This window comes from Somniosus microcephalus, chromosome 17, assembly GCF_052327205.1.
Source record: "Somniosus microcephalus isolate GS21.2 chromosome 17, FLI_Smic_1.0, whole genome shotgun sequence".
Lineage (NCBI taxonomy): Eukaryota > Metazoa > Chordata > Chondrichthyes > Squaliformes > Somniosidae > Somniosus > Somniosus microcephalus.
Genome location: NC_141003.1, coordinates 20,375,272 through 20,402,075, shown reverse-complemented (window position 1 = coordinate 20,402,075; position 26,804 = coordinate 20,375,272). Strand labels below are relative to the sequence as shown.

The following is a 26,804-nucleotide window of genomic DNA, read 5'->3' as shown; positions in this document are numbered from 1 at the left end:
GCTCATCTTGGTGTGAAATTTACAATTTAGTGTACAAGATCGTTGTCAATATGGCATTATGGCAAGGGTCAAGGATGTGTCGGAGCGGCTGCAGAACATTTTGGAAGGGAAGGATGAACAGCCAGTTGTAGTGGTGCATATAGGTACCAACGATATAGTTAAAAAATGGGATGAGGTCCTAAAAGCTGAATATAGGGAGTTAGGAGGTAAATTTAAAAATAGGTCTTCAAAGGTAGTAATCTCAGGATTGCTACCAGTGCCACGTGCTAGTCAGAGTAGAAATAGAAGGATATTTCAGATGAATATGTGGCTAGAGGAATGGTGCCAGGGGGAGGGATTCAAATTCCTGGGACATTGGAACCAGTTCTGGGGGAGGTGGGACCAGTACAAACCGGACAGTTTGCACCTGGGCAGGACCGGGACTGATGTCCTAGGGGGAGTGTTTGCTAGTGCTCTGGGGGAGGGTTTAAACTAAAATGGCAGGGGGTTGGGAACCTGAGCAGGGAGACAGAGGAAAGGGAAACAAGGATAGAAGCAAAAGACAGGAAGGAGAAAAACAAAGGTGGCAGTCAGAGTAATCAAGGGTTCAAATCAAACATGGCCACAGTAAACAATAATTCTAATAGGTCTAAGAGCGTTAAAAAAACAAGCCTGAAGGCTTTGTGTCTTAATGCGAAGAGCATTCGTAATAAGGTGGATGAATTAGCTACGCAAATAGAGGTAAACGAATATGATATGATTGGGATTACGGAAACATGGCTCCAGGGTGACCAAGGCTGGGAACTCAACATCCAGGGGTGTTCAATATTCGGGAAAGATAGACAAAAAGGAAAAGGAGGTGGGGTAGCATTGCTGGTTAAAGAGGGGATTAACACAATTGTAAGGAAGGATATTAGCTCTGATGATGTGGAATCTGTATGGGTAGAACTGAGAAATACCAAGGGGCAGAAAACATTAGTGGGAGTGGTATATAGACCTCCAAACAGTAATGCGGAGGTTGGGGATGGCATTAAAAGGGAAATTAGAGAAGCGTGCAATAAGGGCACAGCAGTTATCATGGGTGATTTTAATCTACACATAGATTGGGCTAACCAAATTAGTAACAATACTGTAGAGGAGGAATTCCTGGAGTGTTTACGGGATGGTTTCCTGGACCAATATGTCGAGGAACCAATTAGAGATCAGGCCATCTTAGACTGGGTATTATGTAATGAGAAAGGATTAATTAGCAATCTTGTTGTACGAGGCCCCTTGGGTCGGAGCGATCATAATATGATCGAATTCTTCATTAAGATGGAGAGTGAAGTAGTTGACTCAGAGACTAGGGTCCTGAATTTAAATAAAGGAAACTACGATGGTCTGAGGCGCGAGTTGGGTAGGATTGACTGGGGAATGTCACTCAAAGGGTTGATGGTGGATAGGCAATGGCAAACATTCAAAGATCGCATGGATGAACTACAGAATTTGTTCATCCCAGTTTGGCATAAAAATAAAACAAAAAAGGTGACTCAACCATGGCTAACAAGGGAAATTAGGGATAGCATAAGCTCCAAGGAGAGGACATATAAATTGGCCAGAAAAAGCAGTAAACCTGAGGATTGGGAGCTGTTTAGGATTCAACAAAGGAGGACAAAGGGATTAATTATGAAGGGGAAAATAGAGTATGAGAGTAAGCTTCCAGGGAACATAAAAACTGACTGTAAAAGTTTTTATAGATATGTGAAGAGAAAAAGATTGGTGAAGTCAAGCGTAGGTCCCTTGCAGTCAGAATCAGGGGAATTTATAATGGGAACAAAGAAATGGCAGACCAATTAAATACATATTTTGGTTTTGTCTTCACAAAGGAGGACACAAATAACCTCCCAGAGATGTCGGGGAACATAGGGTCTGATGAGAGGGAGGAACTGAAAGAAATCAGTATTTTTTTAGGGAAATAGTGTTGGGGAAATTAACAGGATTGAAGGCCGATAAATCCCCAGGGCCTGATAATCTACATCCTAGGGTACTTAAAGAAGTGGCCCTAGAAATAGTAGATACATTGCTGGTCATCTTCCAAAATTCGATAGACTCTGGAACAGTACCCATGGATTGGAGGGTAGCTAATGTTACCCCACTATTCAAAAAAGGTGGTAGAGAGAAAACGGGGAATTATAGACCGGTAAGCCTGACATCGGTAGTGGGGAAAATGCTAGAGTCAATTATAAAAGATGTAATAGCAGAGCACTTGGAAAACAGTGACAGGATCGGACAAAGTCAACATGGATTTACAAAAGGTGAATCATGCTTGACTAATCTACTGGAATTTTTTGAGGATATAACTGGTAAAATAGATAAGGGAGAACCAATGGATGTGGTGTATTTGGACTTTGAGAAGGCTTTCGATAAGGTCCCGCACAAGAGATTAGCGTGTAAAGTTAAGGCACATGGGATTGGGGGCAAGGCATTGACTTGGATAGAGAACTGGTTGGCAGACAGAAAGCAAAGAGTTGGAATAAATGGGTCTTTTTCCGAGTGGCAGGCAGTGACTAGTGGGGTACCGCAGGGATCAGTCCTAGGACCCCAGCTATTCACAATATATATTCATGATCTAGACGAGAGTACTAGATGTAATATCTCCAAGTTTGCAGATGACACAAAGCTGGGTAGGCTTGTGTGCTGTGAGGAGGATGCCGAGAAACTCCAGTACGATTAGGACAGGTTGGGTGATTGGGCAGAAGCATGGCAGATGCAATATAACATGGATAAATGCGAGGTTATCCACTTTAGTGTCAAAAACAGGAAGGCAGATTATTATCTGAATGGCAGTAGATTGGGAGAAGGGGAAGTGCAACGAGACCTGGGTGTCCTTGTGCACCAGTTGCTGAAGGTAAGCATGCAGGTGCAGCAGGCGGTTAAGAAGGCAAATGGTATGTTGGCCTTCGTAGCAAGAGGGTTCGAGTACAGGAACAAGGATGTCCTGCTGCAGTTGTACAGGGCCTTGGTGAGACCACACTTTGAGTATTGTGTGCAGTTTTGGTCGCCTTATCTGTGGAAGGATGTTCTTGCCATGGAGGGAGTGCAGCGAAGATTCACCAGGCTGATACCTGGGATGGCAGGAATGACCTATGAGGAGAGATTGGGTCGATTGGGCTTATACTCACTGGAGTTTAGAAGAATGAGAGGGGATCTCATTGAAACTTATAAAATTCTAACAGGAACAGACAGACTGGATACAGGAAGGATGTTCCCAATGGTCGGGGAGTCCAGAACCAGGGGTCACAGTCTAAGGATAAGGGGTAAGCCATTTAGGACTGAGATGAGGAGGAATTTCTTCACCCAGAGAGTGGTGAACCTGTGGAATTCTCTACCACAGAAGGCAGTGGAGGCCAATTCATTAAATATATTCAAGAAGGAGTTGGATATATTTCTTAAGGCTAAAGGGATCAAGGGATATGGGGAGAAAGCAGGGACAGGGTACTGAATTTGGATGATCAGCCATGATCTCATTGAATGGCAGAGCAGGCTCGAGGGGCCAAATGGCCTACTCCTGCTCCTATCTATCTACGTATCTATGGCTAGTACTAGGCAATGGCACCATGATAACTGTCTTCAACTCCCAGGCCTACAGCTTTAAAGTCACCGCAAGTATACACACTGCAGCTGCGCCTATTACTTTCAAAAAACAATTATTTTATGAGGGTGTGCAGGACAAGCCCCTTCCTATCCATTATCACTGATACATCTGCTAAAATATTGTATGCCAAGTATTCAGAACAAAACACGAACCAGGTTCCAACCAACTCCATCACCCCTGTACTCGCTGACTTACATTGGCTTCCAGTCCAGCAAAGCCACGATTTTAAAATTCTCATCCTCATTTTCAAATCCTTCCATGGCCTCGCCCCTCTTTATCTCTGTAACCTCCTCCAGCTCTGCGCCCCTCCAAGATCTCTGCGCTGCTCCAATTCTGGCCTCTTGGGGCATCCTCAGTTTTCATCGCTCCACCATTGGCGGCCGCGCCTTCAGCTGCCTAGGCCATAAGCTCTGGAATTCCCTCCATAAACCTCACCACCTCTCTACCTCTCTCTGCTTCTTTAACAAGCTTTTGGTCACCTGTCCTGATGTTTCCTTATGTGGCTTGGTGTCAAATTTTCTTTGATAATGTTCCTGTGAAGCACCTTGGCACGTTTTACTATGTTAAAGGTGCTATATAAATGGAAGTTGTTAAGTGTGAATGGAAGTGTGAGTGAATGAAATTGATTATTGACAGGTCTGATTGGAATGTCACACTCAAGGTAGAGAAGGTATTTAAAGCACACTTCGTTAAAAAAAAACATTTTCCTAACTTTCCCTTTAATTCTTTTTGTGATTATCTTAAATGTGTCCTCCTTGTTACAATGGTGAAGTCAAGCGTAGGTCCCTTGCAGTCAGAATCAGGGGAATTTATAATGGGGAACAAAGAAATGGCAGACCAACTAAATACATACTTTGGTTCTGTCTTCACAAAGGAGGACACAAATAATCTCCCAGAGATGTCAGGGAACATAGGGTCTAATAAGAGGGAGGAACTGAATGAAATCAGTATTTGTAGGGAAATGGTGTTAGGGAAATTGACAGGATTGAAGGCCGATAAATCCCACAGTCTAAGGATAAGGGGTAAGCCATTTAGGACAGGGATGAGGAGGAATTTCTTCACCCACAGAGTGTTGAAATGTGGAATTCTTTACCACAGAAGGCAGCTGAAGCCAATTCATTAAATATATTCAAGAAGGGGTTAGATATATTTCTTAAAGCTAAAGGGATCAAGGGATATGGGGAGAAAGCAGGGACAGGGTACTGAGTTTGGATGATCAGCCATGATCTCATTGAATGGCAGAGCAGGCTCGAGGGGCCGAATGGCCTACTCCTGCTCCTATCTTCTATGTTTCTATGTAAACCCAGTGGCTAATGAATACACTCTGTCACTATTTATCTTATCATAACCCTTCCTAGTCTTGAAGACGACACCAAGGCTGTACCCTATATGTGGTGAAAGATACCCCCTAACGTCTCGGTCTTTCTCCATAACTGTAGCCTCCTAAACCTTGGTAAAATTCTAGTGAATCTATGCCTTTATATCCTTTCTATAATGGGGTGCCCAAAACTGTACACAATATTCCAACCGCAATGTTATGAAGGTTTTTAACAAGTTCAACATTACCTCCTTGCTTTTGTATTCTATGAGGGTGAAATTGGAATTGGGCGGAGACACACAGCAGGTGGAGTCTCATTTGAAGCCCATTGTACCAGAGACCCGATATTCAGTTCTATTTAAGTCAGCAGCACTGACTATCGAGCAGGGCGTATAACGAGCAACTGATGCGATTTCACCCCCACTGTCTCTAGATACAAAACCAAGGATTCTGTGTACCTTTTTTTAATGGGCGTAGTCATTTGCGCTGCCATCTTTAATAACCCATATACCTGCACACCAAGCTCCCTCTGCTACTGTATGCCATTTACAATCTTACCATTTCAGGTGTATTTTTTATTCCTGTTCTTAACTCCCAAAATGTTTTACTTCATATAAAAGAACTTGCCTTTCACGACCTCAGGACGTCCCAAAGCGCTTTACAGCCACTGAAGTAATTTTGGAGTGTAATCACTGTTGTAATGTGGGAAACTATATATTGTTTAATTTCCTGAGGATTTTCCAAGGACAAAAATCAGGTGGGTTCCTTTATAGGCTTGAGCTCCATCCTGCCCAATTTTCATGCATGATGATTTAGTACACCCAGGTGCAGATCCAGAAAAATCTTCCTGGTATGTGTTACTTCACATCTATTGGGTCACCCCTTAATCTCTGCACTCTAGTGAAAAAAGCCCCGACTTCTCACATTTCTCTTCCTAACTGTGAACGCTCATCCCTGATATCTCCCAGTCAATTAGCAGTGCATGGGGAGATCTCCTGACTCACAGGTTTTAAACTCATCAATGAGTTGTTAGGGTTCCCCTGATGCGTACAACAAACTACAGGAAACTTTGTGATATCCGGCACCGACGGGACCGAGCTGTTGCCGTCCCATCAAAACTGCCGGACAAACCAGCGCTAATGTTGAAACATACGGAGCTTTTGAGCTCGTATCTGGCAACAAACCCAGCTTCTAAACAGTCGGCCGTACCTTGCAAGCATCTCTGTAGCTTAGCAACAGCTTCAGCGAGACCTTGCAGAGCCTGACTGGTGGAAAAAAAAGCAACGAAAAGAGAAAAAAAACTAACGAAACGGCTCCTGATTTTTGCCGGTGGATCGAGCATTCCGGACAGTTAACCTCCGGATAAACCAAAGTTTCCTGTATTAGTCTTCTGCTCCCCACATTGTATTATAACAACTTCCACCAATTCAATGATGAATGGTCATTTTCACTTATGGTCTTCCCTTGCCCGAGAGAGAGAGCAAATGCTGTGCTCCCAGGTTTCTGTCAGTGCTGCTCTGTATTTTGTCCAGGTGGTACACGAAAACAGCCAATGTTAACTTCTTGTTCCCCTCCATCCTTGTGGCAAACCCTTTGGCCCCTGCTTATGACCTGTTGAAATTGAGAACTCACTGTGCAGAAACTGGATGTACAGCATCTCAAGCCTTTTAAAAACTGGAATTGGGATTTTTAGCAGTACAGAGACCAACTCAGAGCTTTCTTTCGTGTCACGAGAGCTTCTGCTCAACTCTGCCAGGTGAAAAATCACTGCCATTCTGGAAAAATAAAAGCCAAGATGAAGTAATTTCTAAATTGATTACAGCCACGGGTACTATTTCTTCCACTGCGAACAATTCATTCCACTATCCCGTGTAAAGGTAATATTTTCGAACCACTTTACCATCAATCATGTGTTTTTCATGGGCTTGCATAGATTGTGCAGAGTCTGTGCAATTAGTGTCTTCTTAAATCACTGCAAAACACTATAAAATAAAATGATGAACTTCACTGGGACCCTCCAACATCACAGTCTCTGTCCCAGCCTTCACCATGTGCCATTCAACTCCACACAGGGGATTGTGTGACCCTGCTGCTCTGAAACACCTGCATATGGCAATGGGGAGAGAGATTGTGTTCCTCTCATACTGATGCTAGCACAAGGTCATAAATTCCTTATCGCACTTCATCTGTTCATCCAACAGGATTTATTAAACATCTGTTGATAAAGATTATAAACTGACGTTGCACAGAAATAAGAATATATCTTAAGGATCGAACTACAGTCAGCAGTCCATATCGCTGTCAGGCGAATGTAGAGTAGTTACAATCAGCAGACTTGTTTATTGCAATGTTACTGCCATGAAACATAAATCTAATGCAATCTCTAAATTAGTCTTTCAGTGTTAGATTCCATGATTGGCACCTAGATCATTATGGTCCTAAATCTACTTTATGGACTGACTTAACAATCTGTGCTAGCTTGTGATCTATTCCCACTGGAATTTTAATTAATTACCTCTTGAACTCTCACTAACTGTCAGAAAATGAACTCTTCCATTAATGAATGGCGTCATTTGGTATTTCAGACTAAGTACTGCATCCTGTTTCATGCTGACATTTTGCACCCGTATGCCATTCTGTATAGGATGTACAGGCAAGACAGATGGAAAGATAAACGCTATTTCAGCAAGAAGACCGACATGCGAGTTAACTATACAAGCTAAAAGTGAATTCGTACAGAAATCCACAGGACCACATCTTGGTGAAATAGATGGAGTTTTAATAAAAAAGCACAATGGATTCGTGGTCGGCTTGAACTTTATTTTTTTGCCACTGCTAAACACTCTTCAGGGACTAGAACATTTGGAAATGGGGAACAGGGAAGAGCCAGGAAGTTATGGAACAGGTGGTCTTATCTCGGTTGCTGGCAAACTTCCAGAGTCCATAATAGAGGTGACGATAGTGACTAGCAACACCCGATGAGAATACGGAACAGCCAATATTGGAGATAAACAGATACTACTAAAATGTTGAAGGGACTAAAAATGGCAATGCCATCAGGCCCAGATGGTAGACACCCCAGAATACTGAAGGAGGCTGTGCAGGCATTAACCATAGTCTTCCAAAAAATCTTTGGAAGCAGGAATTGTGCCAAAGGACTGGAGGCTGACCAATGTTACATTGCCGTTCGGAAAAAGGGGAAAGGAAAAGCCAGGAAATTATAGGCCAGTTAGTCTTATCTCGGTTGTAGGAAAACCTCCAGAGTCCATTATAGAGGTGAAGTTAGGAAGACATGGGACAGATGGCATGGATTTATAAAGAGAAGAAAGTGCTTGACTAACTAATCAAATTTGGCGAGCAAGTCAAGAGTGTAAAGATAAAGAGAATGCAGTGGTTGTTCCTATGGATTTTCAGAAGGCATTAGATAAGGTGTCACATAGGAGACTTGTGACAAAGATTGAATAGGGCACGTACATTAAAAGAAGTGTAGCTGCAGGGATAGAATGATGTCCATGGGACAAAAAGCAGAGAATGGGGCAAATAGTTGTTTTTTTGTATTGGCAGGATGGTGAGTAATGGTGTGCCCCAGGGATTTGGGCCAAGACCTTTGCACATTATATAAATGATTTGGACATAGGCACAGGAAAAATGATATTCAAGATTGCTGAGGATACCAAATTAGGGGGCACATGGAACTGAGGAGGAATGCAGAAGACACAGATAGATTAATGGAGTGTGTACATAGTTGGTAGATGTAGTTCAGTACATGGAAAAGAACAGTGAAAGGAAGTATATTCTAGGAAGTCTGTTCCTATCACAGATTAGCCATGATCTCATTGAATGGCGGAACAGGCTCGAGGGGCTCAATGGCCTACTCCTGTTCCTGTGTTCCTAAATGGTGAGGTCCTTAACAAAGACGAACGACAGAAACCCAAGGGTGTAGATACATAGATCTTGAGTGCAGGTAGAAAAAGTCATTTTTTAAAAAGGCAACTGCGATTCTGGACTTTATATGTGACGGCATTGAATATAAAAGCAAAGAAGTGAAGTTGAATTGTATTAGGCCATAAATGGACTTGTGTGTGAAGTTCTAGGCACCCCATTGCAGGAAGGATATTTGAGTCATAGAAATGGTACAGTGGAGATTTACTGGACTGACACCAGGAATGAGAGGTTATAGTTATGAAGAGAAGGTTGAAAAGCTGGAGCTTTCATCACTGAAACAGAGAAAAATGAAGGGAATTATTTAATAGAGAAATTCAAAATTTTGAAAGGTTTCGAGTGGACAAATCGTGAAAAGATTGTTTCCACGGTAACAAAGGGGCACAGACTGAGGATTACAACTTGAAGACTGAAGGGGGGAAGATAGAAAGAAAAATCACACAGAGGGAATCTGAAACATGGAATAATTGAGTGGCTATTGAGACAGAGGGTAGGAGGTAATTTAAAAAGGGAATCAAATAATAAGTATTTGTAAAGGAAGATTGTAAAAGGGTACAGGGAAAGGGCATGGAAATGGGATGGGAGTAGACAGCGCCAGTTGAAGAGGTAGCAGCAGCATGGCACAATGGGCCAAATGGCCTCCCCCTCCGCTGTAATTTCTATGATTTAGTTGCTGCTCAAATAGAGGTTTTGAATGTGCTGCCAAGAAACATAAATCAGTAAATTTAAGGCAGCTTGTTATAAGTGCCTGGCTGGGCATCATCTGAACCAGTCACTCTACCAGGAACCACTTTCACCAGTCCTGCACTCACTACAAGGTGTCTTAATAAGTAACCACATGAAATAACCTTACAAATTAAAAGTAGTCGGGGCTCCCAACCTTGTGCTGAATGTTCCCAGTGTATGCTAATAAGGGAATGTGATGGGCTGTCAGTTCTGTGTATTGTAAAACTTGTACTGTGCACAATACATTGGGCTAAAATTACTGTTAACATTATTAGTGGACATAGCTTATTGGGTTACGTTAAAGTAAAGTGGGTTACACCTTTAAAATAGTGAGCAAAGGAATATATCTGAATAATTCAAGTGCTTGTCCATTATTATTGTCAACAGTAAGGTCTTCATTGATATTAATACAACTTTTTTTTTAACCCTTGTTATTACTAACTTTAAATGCATGATAGCCATGGACCATAGCAGATTGTGCATTGGAGTGGTAGAGCATGTGCTTGCGCCTCTTATTTCCCAACCAGGAGCTCGAAACTTCGTCTAATTCTTCGGGGAAGGCCGGGCACTTCTCTGCAGGGTGAGAGAGAAAATTGGAGGTTGGTCACCCCAGGCTGCTCTTGTAGGCCCTTCCTCAGGCCACATTGGCAGAGGGCCAGTGCAGGTCAGATGCACACTATAGCTGCTGCAGACTAGTACAAGGCCCAAGTAAAAGAGGAGAAAATATATTTTTGATAAAGCTTAGGTAAATGTCCCTCTCTGACCCAGCAGTAGAAATAGTTGATCATGCGCATTGTTACTGAACAAAATTATTCCAAAGTCGTGGATACAGCACTATCTATTGTAATAAACTGTTCCTTAAAAAAAAAAATCTTGTAATGAAGTCCTTGAAAGCTCAATATTGTTCTACAGTTTTGAAAAGTGTGTTGAATCCCCTTACAAATGGGAGCCATTTGTAATTTTCCATTAAGATGTTACATTCATAGCAGGTTTACAATTGTATAATTACCCAATTGTATAATTTTGACCTTTTTATTCCACTAGATGACTGCAATTCATAAATAATTAGTTAATGTACATAATCATTTGAGTTACAGTCCCCACTGCTTATCGCGGACGGGTTGGTGTTAACGTGATTTGCCCGCTATATGCGGTGCACAGTAAAACCAAAAGGTAAAGAAACCAACATTTGTTTTAAATTAAAAAGGAATCTCACTTAGCAACTGCTCTTCGGATTGTTAGCAGTTGCACCCAGAATCTCATCACTAAAGTAACCGCACTTTAACCAGGTGCAAACAGCTGATTGAAGCTGCTTGAAGACCCGACTTGGCCTGAAATTGGTAAGTACCGATTGGACTGGATGAAATAGCGCACTTAATACATTATAAGCGGCGCCTTTTTAATTGCTGCCCATGGTAATGGCGAATGGTCAGCGCCATTTGCCCGATATAGGTGGCTGCCCGTGATGAGCACAGACAGTGTAAGTGGTGGGGACTGTGCTTGACAAAGGGATTGGTTGTAGATTGCTCTATTGTATGGGTGTCACTGACAGGAAACCTAGTGAAATGTCACTGAGGTATGACTAGTTTGCAAGTAATTCAAAGCAATTGGCTCCTGTACGGAGCCCTCGAGTTGTTGCTCATGCGATATCATCAAATACAATTCAGTGTTGTGAGATACAAAAGCATTTTATTTTATGTTTCATTTCTTGCCCAACGAACAGAAAGAGAATGCTGCAGGAAACGAAGAAAGGTCCTCTGCCAGATTACACAGCATCTGATGGAAAACCACGAAATGTGGAAAAAGGTCATCGAAGAGGAACGAAGGAAAGCAGAGCTCGAGAAGCAAGATCAGTCCTCCCTGCATCAAAGCTCAGAGACAATCCAGGCAATTACTGAGGAAGAGGAGGACAAGGAGGAGAAGAATAATGAAGAATCAGAAGAAAAGTCAATGCAAATCAGTTCAAACCCAAACACAACCAATAAGACGTTAGCAGATGATAAAAATGACTGAATTGAGCACCAACTTTTTTTTTTTGTTCCCAGCACAATACTTTGACACAATACTGTAGATGTATAGGACAATGTGCCTACAGCTGTGATGGTGTAATATTGCCATGAGGCAGAAGAACAGGACTAATCGAACCTTCTGATCAAGGAAGCTCCTGCAATGCACCACTGGCTGATTTAGACTTTAAACACTCAATGGTTACCAGTAGGATTATGGTGCACTTCTTCATTGACATGTCTTGTTCAATATTGCTTGATACACACGTATGTAAAAAGAAACACGCTCACTTGCTGTGCGAACACAGTGGGCGTCAAATGAAGGAGGACATACTTCGAAAGCATATACATTACAGAAAGTGCTGCGGTACTAAGTCTGTAGCTTTTGCTCTACTTTTGAGTGAAAGGTGAAAGCTTTATCAGAGTTCTGATATGGCCTGCCAATATTTTTTGTGTATATAACCTTGTGGCTCACCAGCTTTGTATAAGCAATCTCTCTAAGCGTAGCTGTAGTACTTGTACATTGCGAAAACGAACATGAACAAATGTTTTAGGAAAAGACTGGCAGACACGTGAAGGGCCAATTCACTTTATAAAAACGACATGCTACAAGCCAAACTCCTAGTCCAGGATTTATATCCATTTTGAATATTTTTATTGTTTATTTACATTCAATGATAATTATTTGCAAAAGACAACAGTTTATTGTAGATACAAAGAACATTTTCTATTGGCTTTTGTAAATAGCAAACTCTCAAACCAATTTTTGTGATTTTGTAAAGATGGTTATGAAAACTTCACACTTTAAAAAAAAAAAAAAAAAAAAAAATTCTTATTGTACTGCCATGACTTAGATTCTTATATTATACCGGCATGATTTAATACATGCAAGTTGAGGTACGTACTTAATTTTAAAAGGTGATCATTATTTGGATTATATTTGCAGCAAGATACTGTTTACTGCTGATGGTACTGAGTTGATTTGCAATAGAATTACTGTACAGAGTACATCCCCAGATTTTATGAGGTCCCATTATCTGTGCATTTTAGACACTCTGCGACAGTTATTGGCTGTAAGGTTCACTTTGTGAATTATAGTATATTTCCTTTTACAATATGAATCCATACATGACTGAGGTGTTGACAGTCTACCAGACATCATCATTTTATATCGCTATGACTTGGTCTCACTCTGCACCGTGTGCCAGTTGCCTAAAGACTAATTGGACTGACCTAAAAGCTCCCTTTTTTCATTCTTGATTATCATTTCATACCCTTCACTTTTTGTGCGGGGGGGGGGGGTCAAAAACAGTTGAGTTTTAATGGATCTAAAAAGAATCTAATCTCTGTGTATCCCTTTTAATAAAATACGCAGGCTGGGATTCAAAACTAATCTCACTCAATACTTTGTGGGTTCATCTTAAATTGGTGAACAATGCCTTTTGAGGATTCTATCACATTAATAAATTTCTGATTTCTAAAGCCACCACATCAAGGTTAGGCAACTCTTAAGACTTGTGTTTTAAGCCACAAAGCATAGTGAAAACCTGGAACTCTCTCCTGCCAAAAGCGGTTGAGGCTGGCGGGCAATTGAAAATGTAAAAACTGAGATTGATAGATTTTGGTTAGGTTAGGCAAGGGTATTAAGGGTTACAGAAGCAAGGCAGGTAGATGGAGTTAAGATACAGATCAGCCATGATCTAATTGAATGGCAGTACAGGCTCCAGGGGCTGAATGGCCTCCTCCTGTTCCTATGTTCCTGAGCCATAGATGTTCTATTCTGACCTAGTGTTTGCTTGGAAGGGTAGAGGCACGATTTTATACATACAATTAGCATTGATTCTATCCCCATGTTGTAAGGCATCACTTTAGACTATGGCACATTTTGATTTTGCATTGTTGACTTAAGCTGCATAATTGAAACAAATGAATCAATTTACAACACCGCTTCCAGGTGATTCAAATGCTAACGCCATTATGGACACACGTGACGTGAAGGCACAGGACAGTCGCGCCTATTACATTCTATTTTCTGAGAGGGGGGGATGTGTTTAAAATGAAATTGACTTGCGTGGTGGTCCAGCTGTTGGCCAGGATGATGGAAGGGAAGTAAATCCACGCGGCTTAGAAAGTTATCGGCACAACATTGCACGGTGGTTGCAAGTATCTAAGACGGCAGCTGCAGTGACTCAACTCCAGTATTCTCCCGACAGGACAGGACAGGACAAAGATAGAATCCTGGCTAAATCTCTACCCCTCCCGTGGCTCCTCGCTACATATCTTAAACCAGCTCCTTAAACTCTCTTCACTGTGAACAGTTTTAATATGGGACTTTAAGTTGCTGCAGTTTTACCTGCAAAATGCTCAATGAATTTTCACTTTTTTAACTTTTGCTATGTAAAGAAACAAAGCTGCAATATTTAGACCGACACCAACAGCACCGGTTCAATGGTTTGTTTGTTCCACTTTTTGTGAGACTTCTCCCTAACCTTAGTGCGACTACAGAAAGAATGGTTAAAATATAATTTGAATATTACTGTTTACAAATCATTTCATCAGAAAAAGGTTACAGTCCTACTGCAGCAATCCACTCTCACCTTTTGATATTTTGTTTGTCCAAACAACATTTTTAAATAAACAACATGAATTCTCCCAGAAGGCTGGATATCTGTAAATGCGTGTACGAGGCCAGATTAGAGAGTGTTTGGCTAATGCTTAACATTTTGGAAACAATAAAGTTACCAGATTGTTCGAATATTGCGCTCAGCCATTAACCCTTTCAGTAATGAATATCCTTGCAGCTTCCGAAAGCGCGCTCTTTTTCAAAATCATATAGGCTTGGGAACCAGATTAAGGATAAACATTCAAAAAAAAATACTGAATGGCAAAAACGTTTCAGTAAAAATTGTACAAATTTCAAGTTTGGTTCTGTCTCTCAAGAAGATCATAACCAGGACATAAACTCCACAATATTTTAAAGATAATCGTAGGGTGATCCAGCACAGAAGGAGGCCATTCGGCCCATCATGCCCAATAACCCCATAAGAAATAGGAGCAGGAATAGGCCACTTGGCCCCTCGAGCCTGCTCCGCCATTCAATAAGATCATGGCTGATCTTGGGCTCAAAGCCACTTCCCTGCCGGCTCCCCATAACCCTTCACTCCCTTATCTTGCAAAAATCTGTCTATCTCCACCTTAAACACATTTAATGACCCAACCTCCACAGCTCTCCGGGGCAGAGAATTCCACAGATTTACGACCCTCTGAAAGAAGAAATTCCTCCTCATCTCAGTTCTAAAAGGGCGACCCTTAACAAGCAAATAAATGCCCTTTCTCTATTCATACTGTAATGATAGAACACACCCCAAGGTGTTCAGTTATCTAGATTTTAGCACAGCAGGCCCGTTTCCGGCCCTGGTTTGATCTTGTACCAATATGGTTTATGAGGTGCAAAAGTTCACAACAAACACACTAGCAAAATTGGAGGAACGGTGAAACCGCAGAACAATTTTTCAGTATTCCAACTTTAAGTGCTTATTAGGGAACAAACGTGCTTTCGCAATCCTCAGTGGGTAATGATCACAAGTTAACGATATTATACAGATGCAGTATGGGCTGAAAGGCTTCTTCCTGTGTTGTAATATTGTAATATTGTCCAAGTTTAATTATAGCCTGGGCAATCACAAAAAAATACTATTTCTTTAAACAGGCTGGTGTGCGAGAGTTGAGAAAGTGAAGCAAAAGTCGTCAGGTGTACTTGAACTCAAGATGCTCCAGATTAAAACAAGAAGACAAATAATAATATCCACTTTACTCAGGGTATAGCAAGGAAGAGATTCTTTAGAAATCAGAGTGTATTATATATACCTAAAAAAACTGATACCTTTATTTTTCAGAGATGAGAACAGATGCGATGACCTATTTTCCTAATACAAATGAATACTGCCAATTTTAGTTCATTGAGTTTGTCCACTGGTGCAACTTCTAGGCTTGTTCTGTTTAAAAAGGCTTCATGGTATTGATCTTTCCCCCCAGTAGATTTAACTCGGGCTTATTTCTGTTGCGGGGTAACTGCTGGCCAACTGTAGACTGCTTGCGTAAAAGGGTCGGTAAGTTTATTCCAAACCTTAACAAGCAAATAAATCAGGACTGAAGAAGAATGGGTTCAAATGGCGATCAATAGGATATTGCAGCAAGCAGATGAATCGGGCTGCTGCTGACTCAGTTCCAGTACAGTATTGAGTTTCACAATGGACAGTATTTCTTACAATGCGCTCTCAAGTGATGATTTGGATGTGAAATCCTTTCCAAATTTCCGTAAAAGACGTCAGCAAATCGGGATTTTTACGCATAGTCGACTAACGTCAAGGCGTCGCATTTTATTAAGCCAAAAAACAGCGCAAGACAAGTTGGTTGAAGTGCACCTAACTTTTAACTAAAGGTCAGAGTATTTGTAAGCCTGAAGCTAACGATTGGCTGGCATGGTTTTAATATTGACAAGGCGGCAGGAACTCCTTGCAGTCAGCTAACCACAGATACTGTGACCGGCACTTTAAGAGTTACTAATGTTCACCTTCTGTGGGTATCTGATTACCTACCAGGATGTGAAGAGACACTGGAAACAACAGGAGAGTATTTTAACCATGGCATCTGATGTAGTTATAAGGGCAGCAGGGTTCCATACATTCCAGTTCTTTTTTTTAAAAATGATTGAGCTACATGTAAAAATTCACTGCAAGCTACAATGCACAGTATTTATATTCACTGAGGCTTTCTACGTTTATATAAACTGTATGTAAGAGGATTCAAGTAGGACAAATATAGGTGCAGATATAATTAGCTGTAGATACACATTTATTATAGGCATTAAAATAGTTAGCAGCACATTCCAGCCTTCATTTGTTAATTATGTTTATTTCACGTGTCTGTGATATTGTGATTTTTATTTTATTTTACAGCATACCATAAATATGTAAATTCTATTTTGTTCTTGTGTATATTATAGTTTTCATGATGGTAAGATTAAGACTGAACAGTCCATCGTGTTTAAACATCGGTTTTGTTAATTATTAAGAGCATGAGAATGGTGTGTCGTTATTCGAAGTATAAATTAAATCGCACATCAAACACCGCCTGACAAATGAAGCAATTTTTATACATGTAATGTTTGGTGCCTTGGCGACTTCTGGTATGTTTGATGTTATAATTTGATCAGAAGCTTCATCAGTATGCATTTGTCCTTTTAATTAGTTGAGTGCTGTGATTTATATTTTTTTAAAAAGGAACCTTTCCAAGAGTTGCAGAATGTTACAGCACGAGAGACTATTGTGTCGCTTTCCTTTGCCCGTTGCGTAAATTCAGTTAAAGATTTGTGGGAGGGTGACAGGTGACTTCAAGCAGGCTTAAGTTTCATTTCATTAAAAAATAATGCATTGACAAAAGTTTAATAGCAACACGCAGTTGGCAGTGTTTTTAAGTGCCTCCACAGTATTGACCCTTTCACAACAAGCTGATGCAGTGACGGAGAGTTCTTGCTCGGCAGTGTTTGATTCTACATTGTGGGTGTGACATACAAAGAGTGAGGCTTTGTTGGTGCTTGTAATAAAACGTCACCTCAGCGTAACACCAACATGTTATTCGCCTTGACAGGGTCCACATAGATGTTTAATTTCTTTAGGCACACTATGCCATCTTGCATTTACCACCAGTGTTTATGTTCTTTCCGTTAATACAGCAACCAACCTTCTCCACGTTACCGCCCATTCTACCTGCAGAGCAGCTCAAGAACAAGGCCTTTCATTTTTTTTATGGCTGTCAGAATTCACTGACTCAACATATCTTATCACCAGTATCTTGCACTTAACACACGTAGCAATATCTAATGTTTCATTCACCGGTGTTTAAGTGAAGGATTCCATTCGCGCTATTAAATGTCCTGTTTTGTACAATAGATTATGTACAGAATAATTCTTTCAGATAGGTGTTATTTATTTTTACTGTTTTGTAAGTTAGACACTATACTGTAGCTCTTATGACCAGAATTACTGGAAAGTGCCTCTTGGTATAATGTATAATACAGTACATATATATATATATTCAATATATTAGTAACATCTGTCACCAACTGAAAAAATGTGGATGTTGTAATGTGAAGACAGTTGTACAACATGAATTTAATTCTGTGGTATCGTGAGTCACTTATTTGTCTACACATGTATCCATTTGCTTTAGAAGTTGCTTTTCAGTATTTTCTGGTTCATCTTCATTTGGTGCTGTCCATATGTTCCAATTAAGCACCTTGTATTGGTGACTCGCACAGCAGAATCCCCATAGGATTGCCCCTTCAAGGGCACTTCAGAGCATGTACTCGAATAAAGAAAGAGCAGATTTCCATTTATAAAGTGTGCCCCAGGATGTCTCAAGGTGCTATGGATTATTTTTGAGGTGCAGTCTCTGTTATATAAGCAAATGCACAGCAAGGTCCCGGGAACAAGAAATGAATGAATGACCAGCTAACTGTTTTTGGTGGTGTTGGTTGAGTGATAAAGATTGACCAGGACGCTGGGAAAGTTCTCTGATCTTCCCGGAGGAGAGCCATGGGATCTTGCAAGCGCAAATGAGCAAGCAGGTGAAGTCTCCGTTTTAAGTCTGGTCTGCAAGACGGCACCTCCAACAATAGAGCACTCCTTATGGGTTCAAGTCCCACTATTAGCCGACCCAGCACAGAATGAACCAAGCTGACAACCAAGGCTACTTTTATCGGTTACGGTTCTGCCCCTCCTGAGGTACTGTTGGAAATGGCGTACCTTCGTGAGTAGCTGAGCCGCACACGCCAGAGAAGGTCCCAGATTCGACCCCTGCTGTGTGGTGAGGTAGCTGATCTCCGCCGGGGCGGGGCGACGCCTTTGGGTTGGAAGAAATAGTCTGGGATTTTTGTTCCTGGTCGCCACGGCTGTAATTTGTGTGCGTGTGAACATTGAGTAAGGGGAACATTGGGTTTGCTGTGATGCCCCTGCAGTTGAATAGCCAGCCACACTGTGTCAAACCATCTCTGTGAATAATGATGATTTGGGCTAATAGCACAGAGCTGACAAGTCTTATAGAACCATACCTGAGCAAGGGAGTCAACACCTTCAAGAAAGAAAGCAAGAAAACTGGTGAGGAAAAACAAAAACTTTCTCCACTATTTTATTAAGCCACAAAGCTTGTGAAACAATTGTAGAATTTTCTTGGCTGTATTTAGTGGATATTTTGATATCCAGTCCTGAATTTAAGATCGACATTCAGTACAGACAGGTAGTCCCTAATGACTAGTACAACTTGTGCCTCGCAGTGAACTATGAGGCAAAGTGCAAGCACTGTTTCAAAACAAAAATTCACAAAGGAACCTACAGGGAGAGGGGCAATGTATGGTTACCGTCCCATTGTAGGTGCGAATGGGGCAGCAGCAACTGGGAGATTGGCCGGAGATTGGGCCGGCCGGATTGATGCTGAATCGTGACCCTGCTCCACTTGCCTGGGTGATTGTAGCTCCTGTCTGAAGGAGGCTGGCACTTCATTTAATGCAGGCAAAAGGCTGCACGGTTTCCCAACCCAGGGGGCGACAGGAAGACAAGTCCCCAGCATGCCCAAGAAATGTGGTGTAAAGGCGAGACTTTGAATTGGATCTTCAGGCAAGAGGACCTTGAGAGGGCTCACAAATCTAGTTACAGTTTTTTTGGGGCCTTTTCTGGCGTCTTGTAAAAAAAAATGTTGGTGTATATTTTATTTCCGATATCTTTTAGGTTTTTGACAAATCTTTGTGCCAGTTGTCATTAATGATTTTTTTTGCCCCCAGCTTCCTTACTGGCACCAGTGGGTTTGCCAGTGGGGATCCACTGAACTGGTGTGTTCTGAGGAAGGGGTGGGGCTGCAGAGGAATCCCAAGCTGGTCAGGTTGCCCAATAGGCGCTCCGTGCCTTCAAGCGTTGCCTGTTTGTCCACACCCACCAAGGTACCACCATCTTTCTCCAGGCCTTGGCCATGAACTTAAGAATGGCATGGGAATTTACCTGTGGGCAACCTTGCGTAGAGGGCTAGCAGTTGGGCAGCTGCGGCCTGAAATCTTGACTGCACCTCCTTTCAGGCATGCTGCACTGCTGACCTGTGGCCATAGTATATTGGAGTGGCACGGAGGGCAACACTCTTGGCGAACAGCTCATGCAGCACCACCTCGCGTTCAACAGTCATCTAACAGGGCGCTGGGTAGCTCCGTCACCTGCCTGCAGGCAAATTCTTGCACCTAGAATTCCCTTACCCTTCAGTTTTTCTACACATTTCTTGAATTCGCAGCAGGGCCTCACTGATGGAGCCAACGTTGTCATTTGAAGCAGTTCCTTCGAATTGCCATTTTTGACCATCTTCAGTGGTGACCGCCTGATCACAGACGTTGCATTAACCTGCTCCTCCGCCTCTTCCCGTGAAGCCTGCCTTCTGAGGACAGTGCTCTTCCAAACCAAATTTTGCAATTCACCTTCACCTCAACTCACTTAAGTCTGAACTCCAGGTCTGAAATAGGAGTCCTCCTTCCTCCCTGAACCCTTCCAGTCTCCTGGGACATCCTCAAAATCCTGCAAATTGCAGAAGAGGAATATACAGAAATCACAGAAACCCCACAATGCAGATAGAGGCCATTTCGGCCCATCGAGCCTGCACCGACACATATCCCACCCTATCCCCGTAACCCCACGTTACAGGGCTATGGTGAGAGAGCAGGGCCCGGTGCTTCATTTTTGGATTGCTCTAGCAATAACCCGGCACAGACATGATGGGCCAAATGGCTTCCTTGTGAGGTACTTTTCTATAGATATATAAAAAGAAAAAAAACTGGGAAATATGAAAGTAGGTAGAAGGGAAGCAAAAAGATTAGGGATGTTAAGAGGAATTCTTTTTTGTATTCATTCCTGGGACGTGGGCGTCACTGGCAAGGTCAGCATTTATTGCCCATCCCTAGTTGTCCTTGAGAAGGTGGTGGTGAGCCGCCTTCTTGAACTGCTGCAGTCCGTGTGGTGATGGTACTCCCACAGTGCTGTTAGGTAGGGAGTCCCAGGACTTTGACTCAGCGACGATGAAGGAACAGCCGATATACTTCTAAGTCAGGATGGTGTGTGACTTGGAGGGGAACTTGGAGGTGGTGGTGTTCCCATCCGCCTGCTGCCCTTGTCCTTCTAGGTGGTAGGGGTCGCGGGTTTGGGAGGTGCTGTTGAAGAAGCCTTGGCGAGTTGCTGCAGTGCATCTTGTAGATGGTACACACTGCAGCCACGGTGCGCCGGTGGTGGAGGGAGTGAACGTTTGAGTTGATGGATGGGGTGCTGATCAAGCGGGATGCTTTGTCCTGGATGGTGTCGAGTTTCTTGAGTGTTGTTGGAGCTGCACTCATCCAGGCAAGTGGAGAGTATTCCATCACACTCCTTACTTGTGCCTTGTAGATGGTGGAAAGGCTTTGGGGAGTCAGGAGGTGAGTCACTCACCACTGAATATCCAGTCTCTGACCTGCTCTTGTAGCCACAATATTTAGGCTGGTCCAGTTAAGTTTCTGGTCAATGGTAACCTCCAGGATGTTGATGGTTGGGGATTCAGCAATGCTAATCCCACTGAATGTCAAGGTGGGGGGTGGCTAGACTCTCTCTTGCTGGAGATGGTCATTGCCTGGCCCAAGCTTGAATGTTGTCCAAGTCTTGCTACATGCGGGCACGGACTGCTACATAATCTGAGGAATTGCAAATGGAACTGAACACTGTGCAATCATCAGCGAACATTCCCACTTCTGACCTTATGATGGAGGGAAGGTCATTAATGAAGCAGCTGAAGATTGGGCCTAGGACACTGCCCTTCTGCAGCAATGTCCTGGGGCTGAGGTGATTGACCTCCAACAACCACAACCATTTTCCTTTGTGCTAGGTATGACTCCAGCCAGTGGTGAGATTTCCCCTTGATTCACATTGAATTCAATTTTACTAGGGCCACACTTGGTCAAAAGCTGCCCAGGTGCCAAGGGCATTCACTCTCACCTCACCTCTAGAATTCAATTCTTTTGTCCATGTTTGGACCAAGGCTCTAAGGAGTTCTGGAACTGAGTGGTCCTGGCGGAATCCAAACTGAGCATTGATGAGCAGGTTATTGGTGAGTAAGTGCCACTGAATAACACTGTCGATGACACCTCCCATCACTTTGCTGATGATTGAGAGTAGGCTGATGGGGCGGTAATTGGCTGGATTGGATTTGCCCTGCTTTTTTTTGTGGACAGGACATAACTGGACAATTTTCCACGTTGTCAGGCAGATGCCAGTGTTGTAGCTGTACTGGAACAGCTTGGCTATAGGCGCGGCTAGTTCAGGAGCACAATTCTTCAGCACTACAGCCAGGATGTTGTTGGGGCCCATGGCCTTTGCTGTATCAGTGCGTTCAGCCGTTTCTTGATATCACGTTTCTTGATGTCACATTAAGGAAGTAGACTGGCAGTCAATATAAATGGAACTACTAAGGGCCTTTATAGCACATAAATATAAAGGACAGGCAAAGAAAACATGGGACCATATTAAAGATGAAAGGACACATCTTTTATTCAGATTATGGTAAAGGTGCTTAAGTACTTTGCCTCAGCTCTTACAGAGGCAGGTGAAAGTGGGACTGTGGAAGGTCTTGGAGGTTGTGGAAGAGCTACTACTGGAGTTATTCAAGAGAACACTGTGAACAAAAATTAACAGGACTAAAAATAGAAAAGTCACCAGGCCCAGATGGTTATGTATCCCAGAACGTTTTTTTTGGAAATGGGAATTAGGGTCGCAGACTAGAGGAGAGAAATTGTTACATCCCTTACCAAAAACAGGACAAAAGACTAAGCCAGGAAATTATAGGGAGTTTATTCTTAGCTATGTTGTGGGTAAAATCTCAGGCACCATACTAGAGAATGAAATTAGTGAACACTAAGAAAGGCATGCGATAGACGGCACAGAATTGTAAGGAAAATTTCGTACCTGACTAATTTAATGGAAATTGGGGAAATTACAGAGTGTGTAGATAAAGGGAATGTAGTGGATGAGGTACTTGTGGATTTTCAGAAGGCATTTGGTAGGGTGTAACATAAGAGACTTCTTGGGAAAACGAAGGCGCGTGGTATTAAAGGGAATGCAGTGCATGGATAGAGTGATGGCTAGGGAACAGAGGCAATTAGGTGCAAATGGATATTTCTTGGACTGGTTGCAGATGGCTAGTAGTGTGTCCTAGAGATTTGCACTAGAACCTCTTTTTTTTCCCCATTTATATAAATAATTTGGACATAGGCGCAACAAGAATGGACTGTGGTACAGCCAACGTTATTTTTTGCTTTAATATCAAAACTTACCCTTTCAATGGCATTTGGACCAGTTGTGTTTACACTGCATTATTACCCATGTAAGCATGTGTTATTCAGATGGACTTTGCTACAGACACAGATTTCAACACAGTGTGCATTCATTGATTTGACACTGCTCTCCGGTAAGTACTCAACAAGGCACAAACACCATAATTGTGTAATATCAGTAGAAACCAGACCTGTATCTAGTTAAAGAGCTCGTTGATATGCTGAATCTATTTGAGTAAAAATGACCTGCAATTCAACTTTCCATAGTCAAGTGATTCCAGATACTTGCCTCCGTCCATCCTCTTCCCACCCGACGCTTGACCACCCAACTACCCCTTCTTGACCTAAATCACCAACATTTTAAATGGCAAACTTGGCACAAGCACCATATTCCCTTCCTTCAAAAATGCTATCATCACCCTCCTCCTCAAAAAATCTACCCGTGATCCCTCCCCTTTCTCCAACTGGCATCCTGTCCCTAATGCTCGTAACCTCTCCAAGGGTCCTTCAACACAGGAAAAAACGATGTGGGTTGGAGGCGGGGGGGAAGTGACTGTTAGAAAAATCTAAAACCTGCCCACTTAGGTGAAAGGGCTTGTCTCCGTCTCCGTCTCCCCCCCAGGCTTGGACTCCCCGGGCTTGGAACCCCACCCTGCACCTCACCTAGACCCAGCACTTACCTGTTGCTGCGGTGTCCAGCCTGCGTTCCCCGCCCGACTGGAAGCCAGTCTGTCGATCAGGCTAACTTCCGGGCAGGGAACCCACTCATTACATCACACACGCTGTGGAGTTAAAACTCCCACCATCGACCGGGTCCCCCTGCATCGTGCGGATGGGAAACGGGAAAATCCCGGCCCTTGTCACCACTCAGCTCTGTGCTCATCTCTCCTAAAACTCCCTTTTCAAATCCTTTCAATCCAGCTTCTACCTTGCCTATAGCACCAAGATGACCTTAGTCAAAGTCATCAATTATATCCTCTTCTGTTCTTCTTGCTCTTTCTATGGACATTTGATGAGTGCTTTGGGACATTCCACTGCCTCTCATCCATGGTCTATCTCCAGGGCACTTCCCTCAGTCCTACCTATCAAAGAATAGTCTGCACAACTCCAGTAAAGGTGGTGTGGAGATGCCGGTGTTGGACTGGGGTGGACAAATGTAAGAAATCACACAACACCAGGTTATAGTCCAACAGCTTTATTTGAAATCACAAGCTTTCAGAGCGCTGCTCCTTCATCAGGTGAAGTGGAGAGATGCATAAAAACACAGCTTATATAGTCAGAGAATAATGTCAGATGTTTACAGGTAATCTTTCTAACTGCCATTTATCACACCTCAGCAGAGAGATAATCACAGCAATCAAAGGTGTAAATGGTGTCCAAACAGGTCAGTCAGGAAAACATTACATCAAAGAGCAACGAGGTGGGGTCACAAGGGGTCAAATGTTGCAGATGCTGGGGTCTGTATGAAAAACAAAAAAAAGACAAAAAACATTTTTTTTGCTGGAAATCACAGCAGGTCCGGCCGCATCTGTGTGGAGAGAACAAGCCAACGACGACTCGAGTCTGGATGACCCTACGTCAAGTGCGGTTACATGTAGCATGACATGAACCCAAGATCCCGGTTCAGGCCATCCTCATGGGTGCGGAACTTGGCTACATGTAACTGCACCTGACGTAGGGTCATCCAGACTCGAGTCATCGTTGGCTTGTTCTCTCCACACAGATGTGGCCGGACCTGCTGTGATTTCCAGCAAAAAAAATGTTTTTTGTCTTTTTTTTGTTTTTCATACAGACCCCAGCATCTGCAACATTTGACCCCTTGTGACCCCACCTCATTGCTCTTTGATGTAATGTTTTCCTGACTGACCTGTTTGGACACCATCTGCACCTTTGATTGCTGTGATTTTCTCTGCCGAGGTGTGATAAATGGCAGTTAGAAAGATTACCTGTAAACATCTGACATTATTCTCTGACTATATAAGCTGTGTTTTTATGCATCTCTCCACTTCACCTGACGAAGGAGCAGCGCTCCGAAAGCTTGTGATTTCAAATAAAGCTGTTGGACTATAACCTGGTGTTGTGTGATTTCTTACAACTCCAGTAAAGGTTTCTATCTCTGCCCCTATGGTTATTAATGGAGTATCCCAAGGCTCCATTCTTGATCAATTCTCATCCTTGTTTTTAAATCCCTCCATGGCCTCACCCCTCATATCTCTGTAACCTCTTCCAGCCCTACAACCCTCCGAGATCTCTGTACTCATGCAATTCTGGCCTCTTGCGCATCCCCGATTTTAATCGCCCCACCATTGACGGCCATGCCTTCAGCTGCCTTGGTCCTAAGCTCTGGAATTCTCTCCCTAAACCCCTGTAACTCATTCTCCTCCTTTAAGACGCTCTTTAAAACCTGCCTCTGTAACCAAGCTTTTGGTCACCTGTCCACTATCTCCTTATGTGGTTCGGTGTAAAATTTTGTTTGATAACGCTCCTGTGAAGCACCTTGGGACATTTTACTATGTTAAAGGTGCTATATAAATGCAAGTTGTTGTTTTTTTTTCTGTTTCTTCATTTACATGCTGCTCCTCTGAGAGACTGGCCCTGAAATTCCACCAGAAGTCTACCGATCTCCCACCATAACTGGCAAGAGACCAGCGGAAATCTTAGGATAACCTAGAATCCCCAAGGAATTGTAGGGTCATTATCCATATGGATGCTGACCCTACCCAACTTTACCTCTCCTGCACTATCTTTGATTCCATGACCATCTCTGTTCTCTCAGACTGCCTATCTAATATCTAGTTGTGGATCAATCACAACTTTTCCCAGTCAAACTATAGGAAAACAGAATCAATGCTGTCTGACTCCCATCTTAAACTGCATATCCTTGCCCCTCACTCCATCACCCTCCCTAACTGCTCACTCAGACTGATCCAAATGGATGTACTACCTCACTGTTCCACTGAGTCCTAAACTGAGCTTTAAATCCCATTTGTCATCCATCACCACGGCAGCTTATTTCCACCTCTGCAATATTTCTCACCTCCTTGTGTCCCTTACCCCCACTGCCACCGAAACCTTCTGACTCGGAGGCAACCACTGAGCTAAGGTTGACACTTGTTTCTGAGACATTTAATAGAAAGTTTCACTCCTTTGCTTGGGGCTTTAGTGCCATGGCTGCAAATACCTGTATATGAAGTGATGGCTTACCAGCAGTTTATATTTGGGTTAGCGAGGTAAATAACCATCAAGGCCCACTGACTACAAATGTGGCAGGAGGTGACGCATCACAAAAATGCTACAAACTAGGAGGACAGTTCTGCAGGTTCAGAAGAAATTCACTGACGTCGAGAAGGTCACTTAAGTAAGTGCATTTAATTTAAACTTGTGATCTGCATTATTTTACGTCATGTACACGCATTCATTTTATGTGCACAAAATAAGCTCAGAAAAATCATGTTGTTATAGCCATAGCTGACCAAATGAGCCTTTCGAGAGAAAAATCACAAATGTAATGGTGAACGTCATGATAAAATTGGGCAAGGCCAGTTAAGCTATAAACTCCATTGTGGGAGCGCTGTCACCACGAGGACTCCAGCAGTTCAAGGAGAAGTTCCACCACCACCTTCTCACGACAACCAGAAATGAGCAACAAATATGGCATCGGCTGCACCACAAGAACAACTTAATTTTTTTGAAGTCACGTATGGCTTTGACAGAATTATTAGTTGGAAAATTGAACCATGCAAGAAGTTAGAGGTCACTAATTCTGACTTAAAAAAAATTGTTCTCAATCATATCATAATCAACTTTATTGTCATT

At 42.6% G+C, this 26,804-nt stretch overlaps 1 protein-coding gene across 1 annotated transcript in view; it reads left to right on the top strand.

Annotated features, from left to right (window-relative positions):
- pde3a (phosphodiesterase 3A, cGMP-inhibited) overlaps positions 1–17,790 on the top strand; it is a 548,293-nt gene extending 530,503 nt beyond the window's left edge. The window contains exon 16 of the mRNA XM_086010030.1: positions 11,323–17,790. Within this exon, the coding sequence (XP_085866156.1) occupies positions 11,323–11,612 (290 nt within the window). The 3' untranslated portion in view covers positions 11,613–17,790. The remainder of the gene's footprint in view (positions 1–11,322) is intronic.
- The last annotated feature ends 9,014 nt before the right edge of the window (positions 17,791–26,804 follow it).